Source organism: Haemaphysalis longicornis, unplaced genomic scaffold (assembly GCF_048455015.1).
Source record: "Haemaphysalis longicornis isolate Haplotype H1 unplaced genomic scaffold, Haemaphysalis longicornis Haplotype H1 scaffold_1, whole genome shotgun sequence".
NCBI classification, from domain to species: domain Eukaryota; kingdom Metazoa; phylum Arthropoda; class Arachnida; order Ixodida; family Ixodidae; genus Haemaphysalis; species Haemaphysalis longicornis.
In genome coordinates, this window is record NW_027526203.1 from 380,086,906 (window position 1) to 380,099,630 (window position 12,725).

The 12,725-nt window shown below is 57.3% G+C and overlaps 1 protein-coding gene across 1 annotated transcript in view; it reads right to left on the reverse strand.

Annotated features, from left to right (window-relative positions):
- Nucleotides 1-12,725, reverse strand: part of LOC144155183 (sodium-coupled neutral amino acid transporter 7-like) — a 42,119-nt gene that overhangs the window by 13,647 nt on the left and 15,747 nt on the right. The window contains exon 4 of the mRNA XM_077686474.1: nt 9,179-9,314. Coding sequence (XP_077542600.1) covers nt 9,179-9,314 — 136 coding nt within the window. The remainder of the gene's footprint in view (nt 1-9,178; nt 9,315-12,725) is intronic.

Below are 12,725 nucleotides of genomic sequence, written 5' to 3' on the forward strand. Positions count from 1 at the left end.
GTATTTGCTTTTTGCCTCCATCAGAAAAGCAGCCGCCGTGGCCGGGAACCGAACCCGCGTCCTTCGGCTCAGCAGCACAACGTCCTGGCCACTGAGCCACCGCGGCGGGTTGCTCACTTAACCTAGGATCGGCCGCTAGGGGGCCGAGCAGTGCGAACGTACCTTCGCATGGGCTCCGTGTTTTTCCACCTCTCCCGGCGGAAATTTCCAATACAAGTGCCTTTCTGGTGTGGATACCCTTTCCTGAGGACCATCCGCACCACCGGACACCACACCCTGGACCACCTGTGTCTCCCTTAGTGAGTTCTCACCACTTTTGGACCAGTGCCAGCCGAGCGCCGCGCTAAGCCTAACGTCGAACGCCGGCCCGGCCACCGCCGGCGTGGTCGACCTCTGCGGCTCGCGGCCTCGGTGGAGGCTCGGAAATGGCCGCTGCCATGGATACGAGCGGTGAACCCCACCACCACGAAGAGGATTTAACGCTGCAAACGATCACCGTCGACCGATCTACCGGCCGCACCGTCGCCGCCGTGCGGGGAGAGACCCTCGAGGCCGACGATACCGCCGGCTGGGTGCTGCCGCGACGACGCGCCGCCGCCAGGCAACAGGGACCGGCATCGCAAGCGTCGCCGACCGGTGAGTCTGCCGCCAAGGCCTCCTCCAATTCCACGACCGCCAGAACGCACTTTGCCAGGAGAGTCAACGCCATGCTAGCGAAGTCGGCACGCATGCCCGCGAGCATACCGAGGAACGAGCACAAGATTATCGTCAGGCCGCGCGGCGGACTCCACGCCGGTCGCGTCAGGGCAACCGAACTCATGACGGCGATTATGGCAGCCACCGGAATTACGAGAGACGAGGCCCTACGAGACACCATTTGCCCGAACGTCCAGCAAAACATTATCGTCGTGAGCACGCCGTGCGAGGTCCGCGCGGCGAAATACGCACAGCTACAGACGCTACGCGTGAGCGATCAGGAATACGAGGTCTACGCGTACCAAGCCGCCCCCGACGGCACCGCCAAGGGGGTGATACACGGCATAGCTAGGGAAGACACCCTAGAGGAGATCAGAGCCAACGTCGTCAACGAGTACAACCCGCTAGCGCTGGACGCACACCGCATCGGTAACTCCTCGGCGGTCATCGTCCTCTTTCAAGGCCTGAAGGTGCCGTCGACGGTCAAGTATGGCGCAGTATTATTGCGGTGTAGCCTGTACAGACAACACCGCGAAGTGTGTACTACCTGCGGCAAGCTAGGACACCGAAGGGACGTGTGCCCGCAACCGCACGTACGGGTGTGCCTCGCGTGCGGCACGCGCGACCCAAGCGAGGGGCACGAGCTCGCGTGCAAACCGCACTGCAAGCTGTGCGGAGGGCCCCATTCAACCGGCGCACCGGGCTGCACGAATAAATTCAAGACCCCGTATGTGGTGAAGCGCCGGCAGTGGGAACGGAGGGAGAAGGCCCCCGAGAACGACGACCGCAGTTTCCCGCCATTAAACCCCGCGAGAGGACGCGGGCGCAGCCGCAGCCGCGGGCGCAGCCGCGGGGGCCGCAGCCGCAGTCGCGCGCGAAGCGACGCTTGCTGTTCCGCCGATCGAAGCGCAAGGTGGAGGAGCCGCAGCAGAAACGCGCCACGATCACGTGAGCGCGTGGCGTGGACTGCCGTAGTCAAAGAGACACCTGCTCGCCGCGCCCGCTCCAAAACGCCGCGGAGAGACGGCGAACATTCAGACGTCACGCCGCGAACGAGTCGCCAATCCCCACCTGAAAAGAGGATGAACGCGGAAATCGTGTCACTGCGAAACGAAAACGCGCAACTGCGACAACAATTAGCCGACATCAACGAGAAGCTGCAACGTTTCCTGGCCGCACAGCAGCAACAGCCGCAAGCACCGGCCCACCCAAAGGGGGAGCAGGGACGGGTCCCACTTGCCCCGTCGCTTACGCCGCGACACCGACCCCAACCGACGCCGCCAACACCGGCAAGCCCACAACCAACGGAGACGACCGTAAGCCTACCACCATCCTCCGAGACCGCCATGGAGGCCCAAGAAGACGAGGAGTCTCCGCGAACAAGAGACGACGAGCAAGAGGCACGAACCCAAGGTGGAATAAGTGTTGCCGTCCGGTTACGACGCTGCACCGAAAGAATAGACCGCTTAGAGAAGAGAGTCGACTCTCTCGAGCATCGCATGAACGCTCGGTTCGCGGCAGTAGAGCGCCGCCTCGATGCGCTACAAGAGTTCCTATACAGGAAGCTAGGCCGCGATGACGACGTGGCAGTAGAAGACCGCAGCCCAACCGTCAACACAAGGACATCGCCATGACCAGACAACCCCGGACCAACTCGACTCTCACAATTTGGCAATGGAACGCCAACGGCTTCCAGTGCCGGAAAGCAACGCTACTACAAATCATCCAGGGCGCCGAGAGGCCCCCGGACATCATAATGGTGCAAGAGACGCACACGGAGGATGCCCCGTCCCTCACGGGTTACAGAGCACACGCAAGCCCCCCGAGTGCACGAGACTGCGGGAAGGGGGCGGCGCAGGGCGTCTGCACCTTCGTGAAGAAAGGGATCCCGTTTGTGAAGCACGAGGGCCTCCTCGGCCGCAGCGCACTGGAATACTGCGCAACCGAAGTGGTTCTAGGGAAGAAGAAGAAAGAGTCCATCCTCTTGGTGAACGTGTACAGCAATCCCGCGCATCGCCAACAGAGATTCCGCACCATTCTGCACACGGCACTGGCGACGGCGCCGAGGGACACGATCGCGATTTGCGGAGACTTTAACGCCCCCCACAAAGAGCTCGGGTACACCCGCACGACGCTGAAGGGCAAGGAGTTGCTAGACGAGGCGGCCGACGCGGGGTTCACCTTGCACACGGACCCCTCGTCCCCCACTCGCATCGGCACGTCAGTCACCAGAGACACGAACCCGGACCTCGCGTTCGTCCGCGTCGCCAACTCGGTCAGAGGCGGAGCAAAGTGGCGGAACACGGGCCAGAACATGGGTAGCGACCACTTCGTAATAGAGATCGAGCTGCCGACGACCGCGCGACCCCGGGACGAGCGTCGCCGCCAGCAAAAGATCACAGACTGGAACCTCTTCCGCGCGCGCGCGCCGAGGAGGAGTCCACGCAAGACATCGCGGACATCGAGAGCTGGACTGAAGACATCGTTCGCCTCATAACGGACGCAACGACGGAGCTCGAAACGGACGAGGAACACCCCGGCATAGACAGCCGCCTGGCAAACATGTTGGAGGCCCGGCAGTCGCTGCAGAAGAGATGGAGGGGAAGGAGAAACAATCACCGTCTCCGCAAGCGGATAGCCACGCTGGGACGCGAGATCGAGAAGTACAGCAGAGAACTCTGCACCCAGCGCTGGCACGCGGTGTGTAACGAGGCGGACGGCCAGCTCCACAAGGGGAGAACGTGGCGGTTGCTGCGTCACCTGCTGGACGAGACCGGCACCAAGGGCTACCAGCAGCATCGCCTCGCGCAAGTCGTGCACACGACCACCAAAGCGCTGGGAAGGGAAGAGACATGCAGGCGCATCGACGCGAAGTACCTCCAGAGCACCCCCAGCGAAAGCCACGGAGAGTACGCGGGCGCAGACAATCCCGTTCTCGACCGCGACATCGAGGAGTGGGAGGTCAGGGCCGTGCTGCAGACCATCAACTGCAAGTCGGCGGCCGGGCCGGACCGGGTGACAAACAAGGCCCTGCGGAACCTCGGCGACGGGGCCATCGCGTCCCTGACGAGGTACTTCAACCGCTGCTGGCGAGCGGGAGCGCTCCCGCGCCAGTGGAAGACGGCGAGAACGGTGCTGATACCGAAGCCGGGCAAGCCGCCCAACATCGAGAATCTGCGCCCGATATCCCTAACGTCGTGCGTGGGGAAGATTCTCGAACACGTGCTGAACAACAGATGGCAACGCTACCTCGAGACGGAAGGGCTCTACCCCGACACCATGTTGGGTTTCCGGGAGAGGCTTAGCACTCAAGACGCCATGATCCAGCTACAACACGACATCCTGGACACGTCCGTCCGCACCCAAGACAACAGGGCCGTGCTGGGGCTGGACTTGAAGAGCGCGTTCGACGAAGTCAAGCATTCCGCCATCCTGGAACAGGTCGGCAGGCTCGGCCTGGGCAGACGATCCTACAACTACATCCGAGACTTTCTCTCGGAGCGGACCGTCGAAATACACGCGGGAGACCTCCAGCTGCCGCCGAAGAAGCTCGGGAGCACGGGAACCCCTCAGGGCTCGGTGATATCGCCGCTGCTCTTCAACCTCGTGATGATCGGGGTGGCGCGCAGACTCTCGGGGATCCCACAGGTCCGCCACACCATCTACGCGGACGACATCACGCTGTGGGTCCCCGGGGGTAGCAACGGCCACATCGAAGACGCGCTGCAGACGGCGGTGGACGCCATCGAAGACCACCTTGACGGTAAGGGCCTGCGGTGCTCGCCGCAAAAGTCGGAGCTGCTGATCGTCCCGCCGCCGGGCAAGTACCGTATAAGGGAGGCCGAGGACTCGTCGAACATCAGAATCAGAACGAGGGACGGCGCCGTCATCCCCAGGGTAGACACGCTCCGGGTCCTCGGCATGTACCTCGAGGCCAGCAGAAGTAACAAGACCACGGTCGACCGCCTCGTCACCAAGATCGGTGCGGCGGCCAGACTCGTCCGACGTGTGGCGACGCGGCACAGCGGAATGAAGGAGGCCAGCCTCCTCCGACTGCTCCAATCTTTTGCGATGAGCCACGTCGCCTACGTCGGCGCGTTCCACTACTGGCTACGGCAGGAGCGGGACCGCATCAACGCAGCCATCCGCAAGGCTTACAAGACGGCCCTGGGCTTGATATGCAGCACCAGCACGGCCAGGCTACTCGAGCTGGGGGTGCACAACACCCTCGAGGAAATCAGCGAGGCCCAAACGACGGCGCAGCTCGAGCGCCTCGCCTCCACAAGAACGGGCAGGCGCATCTTGGAGCGCCTCGGGATGGGACCGAAGACCACGGACTCGCATCGGCACGAGACGACGCAGCTCCAGCCGGAGGTGATGCAGCGGCTCCGGATCCTCCCGCTACCCCGCAACGTCCACCCCGACCGCAACCGCGGCCGCCGAGAAGCGAGGGCACGCGCCCTCGCCGCGACGCACGCAAACGACACGGGCGCCCTGTACGTGGACGCCGCCCGGTACCCCGACAGACCCGACGCCTACGTCGCGGTGGCGGTCCGCGCCACCACGGGTGAAGTGTACAGCGCCTGCAGCGTCCGCGCCCAGTCCGCCCGCCAGGCGGAGGAGACGGCGATCGCAGTGGCGCTGACGGACCCGCGATGCACCACGGTGATCAGTGACTCGCGCTCGGCCATCGCGAACTACGCCAAGAACAACGTGTGTGAAAGTGCTGTGCGCGTTGTGAGGTGTCGTGCAGTGATCAGTGAAGCGGTGCCGGCCACCCACCTCCGGTGGTTTCCGGCGCACACGGAGATCCGAGACGTGGGCGGTGGTCTTCCCAACCGCAACGAGACGGCGGACGCCGCCGCGCGAGGACTGACCAGCCGCGCGGCGGCGGCGACGGCGAGTCCGGCCGGCGGCCACCGAGCTGCCGGCGGGGCCCCCCCTCCTCCTCCGAGCTCCGCGGCGAAAGACCACCGAGAAGACGACGACGACGACGACGGGTGGGACCCGGAGCCCCTCCTCACGTACGGGGAGGTGCTGGAGTGGTACCGCCTCGGCCGCCGCACAGCGCCACCGCCCCACCCGGGACTCACGCGTACGCAGGCAGTGCTGTTACGCCAGTTACAGACACTATCGGTAATCACGCCGGCACTCGCACGCCACGTGTGCCCGGACGTCTACGTCAGTGATGTGTGCAGTGTATGTGAGCGTGAACGCGCAACTTTGGCCCACATCCTGTGGGACTGTGCAGTGCATCCTGTAGAAGCAGCGGACCTCTACGGCCGGTTGCCGGACACCATCGTCAGTGCCGCGAACTCACCGGACCTGACATCACAAACCTTCGTCGTCCAGCAGCTCGAGGCTGCTCTCGCCAGGCAGAGGCGGAGAGAGGCGCCGACGGGGGGGAAAGGGACGAGTTCCCGAGTACCTTTCGCGCGCCGCTCTCGCCGACGCCGGCGGGGCCTAGTCCCGAGGGCGACGTAAACGCGTCGGGGGGAGGGAGCGGCTCTGTGTAGCCCGGACCTCCCCTCTGCTGGCATTAAATAAAGTCTTTCTCTCTCTCTCTCTCTCTCACTTAACCTAATTACATGTGTCATGGTTATGCTATGAGAAGCGAAGCCGCAGACATCTCCCACAGATCAATCGCCATTGTTTTCCCAACACCCTACAATAGGATGCCTCGACAGTACTACGACTCCTGCTATCGAGGCACCGTACCGGACAGTTGTTGCAGGCGCCAACGTCACTGCCCCAGCATGACGTCAGACTGACATTTGTCTAAATACAAGCTTGCAGCGTTTCTAGGAACCCGAGGCCTTGATATATCAGCTGGCAAGTGCGCTGCCATCGCTTTCACGAAGCGTGATATATCAAATTATGGACTCACCATTGCAGGCTGCACTATCCCCTATGTTCCGCACCATAAATTTTTGGGTGTGACATTTGACAGGTCTCTGACTTGGTCAAAACACGACCGCTATATAAAAGACAAGCTTGCGTCCTTCGTCAACATTTTCCGCATGTTATCTAGTAACGCCGGCGGATACAACGTCCCGTCTCTACTTCGGCTGTATGATGTCATGTGCGTATGATTGTTACGCTACAGCCTTCCTGTTCTTCTCCCCCTCTCAAAAGGAAATGCGGGAGTCCTGCAAAGTATGCAAGCGCAGGTCCTGAGGGTGTGCATTGGAGTTCTGAAGAACACATCCACGGTGGGAACTATGGTGGAGTGTCGACACTTGCTCTTGGCGCGCAGGAGCTCCTTCGCGCTCAACTGCGATTTGTAGCACGGCAGCAAGGTCACCCATTAGCACTCAGCTCAGCCACTGAAGTGCGAGACCTTCTGCCTCTGCATTACCAGCATCCTTCTCCGTCGCTACAACCGCCTTGGATGTACCCGCGTCTGCAAATTACTACTGGAGTGCCAGGCATTACCCGCAAACAGGATATCGCCACACCTCCCTTAAAGTTCTTCGCCTTGGAACTGATCTTTCAAAAATACAGCGCCCACACCCATCTATACACGGATGGATCTGTGTCAGCTAGCTCATCGGCTATAGGACTCCGGTTTCCGTCCTCCTGTACCGCCTTCAGCGCAACGCTTAGCCACAGGACGACATCCATGGTCACCGAACTTGCCGCTCTGCGTGCTGCTTTCGCCTACATCATCGAGCAACCAGCACGTCAGTAGGCAATCTTCACGGATTCTCGGGCGGCCCTTCAGTGCTTAAAAACGTACCCGAAAGATCAGCTCGTTTTCGACATCCATGCACGGATTGCACTTACAAGCTCTAAATGCACACCATCATGTAGAGCTTCAGTGGATTCCTGCCCACTGCGGTATAACTGGGAACGTCAAGGCGGACACTGCGGCATCGATAGCGCATGATCTGTTCGGGCCAGTGATACTGATACCGTTCTCCAGAAAAGATGCTTCTGCCCTAGCTTCCAAGGTTGCCTGGAGATTTCAGCGATTTATGTGGGCTGTTGCGCCGCAACATTACGCGCCGCTTCCCTCCATAGACCCGCATGGGACCTTTATGATGCCTGACGGACTTTCCAAGCATGACGAAGCGGTTCTTCACCGCGTGCGGCTAAATGTCGCTTACACGAATTATTTTCGATTCAAGATGAAACAGGCCGCTTCCCCCTTCTGCACTCTTTGTGACGTGCGCGAGGACTTGAACCACGTATTATGTGAGTGTACGCGGTATAGAGCAGCTAGAACGTCCCTTTTAGTGTCCTTGGGTCGTCCGCTTTCTAGAGGACTAACTCTTAGTGACGTGCTAGGCCCTTGGTCGATCTCTAAACGAGCATCTCGAGCGACAAAAGCTCTATTGTCTTTCCTGCGAAGCACAGGACTTGATCAGACTCTTTAAACAGGACTCTCCTAATGAGCGCGTCATCTTCATCACAGTCATTATCATCATGTGTTCATTGATTTCATTTTTTTATACATCTGGTGTAGCAAGCTAGGCGCCTTGGCCAGGCTAACCTCACCAGTATCATTAAAGACTATCTCTCTCTCTCTCTCTCTCTCTCTCTCTCTCTCTCTCTCTCTCTCTCTCTCTCTGTCTCTCTCTCTGTCTCTCTCTGTCTCTCTCTCTGTCTCTCTCTCTCTCTCTCTCTGTCTCTGTCTCTGTCTCTCTCTCTCTCTCTCTCTCTCTCTCTGTCTCTCTTCTCTCTCTCTCTCTCTCTGTCTCTCTCTCTCTCTCTGTCTCTGTCTCTGTCTCTCTCTCTGTCTCTGTCTCTCTGTCTGTCTCTCTGTCTCTCTGTCTCTCTCTCTCTGTCTCTCTGTCTCTCTCTCTCTGTCTCTCTCTCTGTCTCTGTCTCTCTCTCTGTCTCTGTCTCTGTCTCTGTCTCTCTCTCTCTCTCTGTCTCTCTCTCTCTCTCTCTCTCTCTCTCTCTCTCTCTCTCTCTCTCTCTCTCTCTCTCTGTCTCTCTCTCTGTCTCTCTCTCTCTCTCTGTCTCTCTCTCTCTCTCTCTCTCTCTCTCTCTTCTGTCTCTCTCTCTCTCTCTGTCTCTCTGTCTCTGTCTCTCTCTGTCTCTCTCTCTCTCTCTCTCTCTCTCTCTCTCTACTTTAGAGGGTACTTCGTATTTGTCTCAATCACAGTATCTTCCGGGGCACAGCACTCAATGTTGTGAAATTACACCCACATGACTGGCATGGGGCGCTGCCGTGCACCCGCTACGGCAGATGGGTTGTGTTCAAGTGTGAGGAGGCAATGCAGATTTATGGGCACCATAAAGTTACGAAACTCTGGGTAAAGTATTACCAGAAAAAGAGCGCAAGGCGCAAACCTAGATGCGCAGTCCAAGAGTCAGAATTCAGTGCAAGATTAAAAGGGAAGCAGTTTCCTCTATCTCCACTGGTTTACCTAAATATACTTGGTAAACCAGCGGATATGGAGGACATGGGGATAGAGGAAACGTAGTATACAGACACGCGCAACAGAGCACAGGCACCGCAGCGTTCGCTCACCTGGTATACTTGAGAAAGTCCAAGCGTTGAAAATAGCACAGCGGCATGATGAACAGGGTCGCAGTGGCGAAGGTGGTGAATTGGCGGTTCAGGTACCACTCATGGCAAAATACCGGGCCGAACAGCGAGATAAACACTGCGTGAGAACGCGATACATGTACTCGCAAAACAAGTCCTGTGAAAACTGACCACGTACTCTGAAACCCTATTTTTATAATATGTTTTAGAACTGCAAGACAGTCAATCTGGATAAATGTTCCTCACTTCCTTGAATAAATACACTCATCCGCTCACGTACACGGTGAAAAACTGGACAGTGCTCCTGACCATTTTTTCTATGCTCAAACTGATGGCGGTGTCAGGAGGAAACAGCACTTTGGTACGAGCAGCCGCGGGACGAACGAGAACCGACAAGACGGAGCGATCAGCCTGCACCCGTTCATCCCGCTTTCATGCTGACGCAAATCCATGCACCTATCGGGAAATTTAGGAGCACCGTGAGGGTTTTCAAGTACTGATCTGTACCACGTAACCCAGTAAACGCATTTAAAGGTCATGTCTTCAAACTTAACCACGGGTGGCTTTAAAGTGGCCATGAAGACAAAATACAACTGTGTTCACTTTGAAAGAACTAGCCCTTGGTAACTCGCTCATCCCCATTCCTGCCACGAAAGAAATGTTTAAACCGAAAAAAAAAACAGTTCCGTATTTTAGCATTTATCATAAGAAGTACTACAGCTCAACTTTCGCGCTACATTGACGTAATATGGGTCAGCACTAAAAGCATAGTCAGTGTTGTCTGCCCGTTAACCACCAAACGGAGCTAGAGGCCCCACTAATCGTCAAATCATGTCTCTTGGCGGTGGCTTTGGGCGGCGGCCACTAATCGCACAAGCAACATTATGTGACATCGTAGAGACGTCACCGGAATTGATTTGATTGATTGATTGTAAGGATTAACGCGCCGACGCAGCGCAGGCGATGAGGCGCGCCGTAGTGGAGGGCTCCGGATTAATTTTGACCACCTGGGGATCTTTATCGTGCGCCGAAATCTCGTACACACGGGCGTTTGTGCTTTTCGCCTCCATCAGAAAAGCGGCCGCCGCGGCCGGGAATCGAACCCGCGACCTCGTGCTCAGCAGCGCAACGCCTTAGCCACTGAGCCACCGCGGCGGGTGACGTCACCGGGAGGTGACTGGGAAGTCGCCACTGCTTCGTTTGTTTTCCTTAATATCTCTTATTTGTTAGAAGTTAGAGGTAAAATTTGTATCTTTGTTACCACGACAAAGCAGTCTTTAATGAACCAAATATATATTTTGTCGTCATAGCCGCTTTAGTCGAACAGTGAGTGAGGGAGGTGAGCGCGGAGAAAGTGAGTAAGGTGAGATCAGCCACAAACATATTCCAACTGGCGACTGCGGCACTTAAAATGGAAGTTTTATTGCAATAGGCAACTTCAAGCAAATGTTCCGCGTGTAATAACTAGACGTAAAAAGCAACTTTGCCCCGTATCGCTCGAGCACCCAGCTTTTCCGGTTGCTATATCCTAATCGATGGTGGGCCACCCAGAAATCAAAGCCAGCTTCCGAGAACAGTAGCGCAGTGCTGTAAGGGTGTCGGTCACTCAGCCGCGGCGACCCTCATCCCTGATAAGAAAAATCTAAGCGGTGAAGTGCGGCCGTCAAAAGCGCCCGCCGCTGCAGCGCTCTACGCCCTCTTGTCGTGGATAACTGCGTAATCTTATCGTCAAGGTTTCACTAAAGATTGCACATAAGTGGGACTGCACCGGTAACAGCTCGTTATGTGAATAAATATTTATCAGGGTCGTGCAAACGCGCGTATTGAAATCTTTCACGATTGCACTGTTCCCTTACGATGCAGTGACAGGTTCAGGAGTTAAATTTTATACTGTATAAACTATTAAAATTTCCTGAAAACGTTCATTGCAAGGGCGGCCATTATTTTCCACCATATTTGTTCTTTACTGCTCTTATAGCCAGGCTATCGCGCACGCATTTCCGGCCGCGCCCTCTCGCAGCGGCCCACCTGACCTCCCCCTTCCCCTCACTTATGGCCTCCCTTATTCTCACTACGCTACGCCCACTCTGCATGCACGCCCACTGCCGCGCAATATGCACCCCCACCACCACGCCGACCGCCGAGTGGCCAGGGCAAGACATCCTGCAGCGAACATTCCCTTCCCCCCATATACGTCGACGCAGCTAGCTACCACGATAAGCCAGCTTTCGCCACAAACCCTCATTTTGCCGCTCGACAGCACCCCCCCCCCCCCACTCCTCCCCCTTCCTGGATGCACTAACGATGCACCAACCGCCGCAGAGGAGGCGGCTATTGCCCTCACCCTAGTATAGTCTCCCACACCCAGAGTCGTCCTTTCGGACTTTCAGTCGGCAATTCGCAACTTCTCTGCAGGTCTACTCTCCCCAGTCGGCCTCAAAATCCTTTCCCGCAGAACACCATCCCACCCCGTGGCTCTGCTGTGGACCCCGGCCCAGACGGGAACAGCAGCCAATGAGGCGGCCCACCGTACAGCTCGAGCTCTTGTCACCCGAGCAGGCCCTTCTTTTGGTTCTACCCACGGCACCCCCAGCTTCCGGGACGCTCTAGTCTCGTACCGGACATTACCCAGCACTTCCGCCTCCTCCACAAGATATATCCTCCTCCAAATCCTTCCCTCCCCACGAAGCCGCTCGCCACTGGCGGCTACTTCAAACCCACACAACCGCCTTCCGTACTATCCTTCACCGCATCCACCCAAATCTCTACCCTTCGTCTCTTTGCCCTCAATGTCTCGAACCGGATACCCCCTATAATTCCCTTTGTGAGTGTCCCCGCGAACCATTTCCCCCTTTTCCTCCCCCCTTACACTGGGATCAGGCCCTGGAGAGCTCCGACCCCGAAGTACAGTTGGCACTAAGCAACCGGGCCTCCCAGGTCGCGGAGAACATCGCATCCTCCGTCCCCTTTCTCCCCTAGACCCAGTTTGAAAATAAAGTGTTTCTCTTCCTCCTAAAGAACTGTCACATCGTGGGCACAGCAACTTTTATGGGCAGCCCCACACCTTCCCGACACCTACTGCGAACTGCTTAGCCTGTAACTTGCCAAATAATGTATGCTGCTCGCATCCGTTAAATTTCAGGTGAAGCTAACCGACAAGCGATTATGCTTAACCCTTGTGCGTTCCGATTACTTCCCACGGGGACCTGAAGTCACGCCGGGAGCATGTAGAATGCGACAGTCACGATTTGCCGCACATATGCGCAAGTACATTACATTCCCAGCTTTGACGTAACCCAGTTGAACACGCGACGCTGACAGGATAAATCTACGCTGCCGGGAAAAAAACATGCAGCCGACCTAAATAGAGGTAAAGAGCAACGTGCCGCGCAGGAACAATGAACGAAGGAGCATTGACCATGGATTACACTTGCACTGCAACTCGAAAGAATTTTTCATAAGTGTAAACTTTCGGCTGAGAACGAGATTAGAAAGCAATTAAAACTTTTTAAAAACACGCATCAGTCGT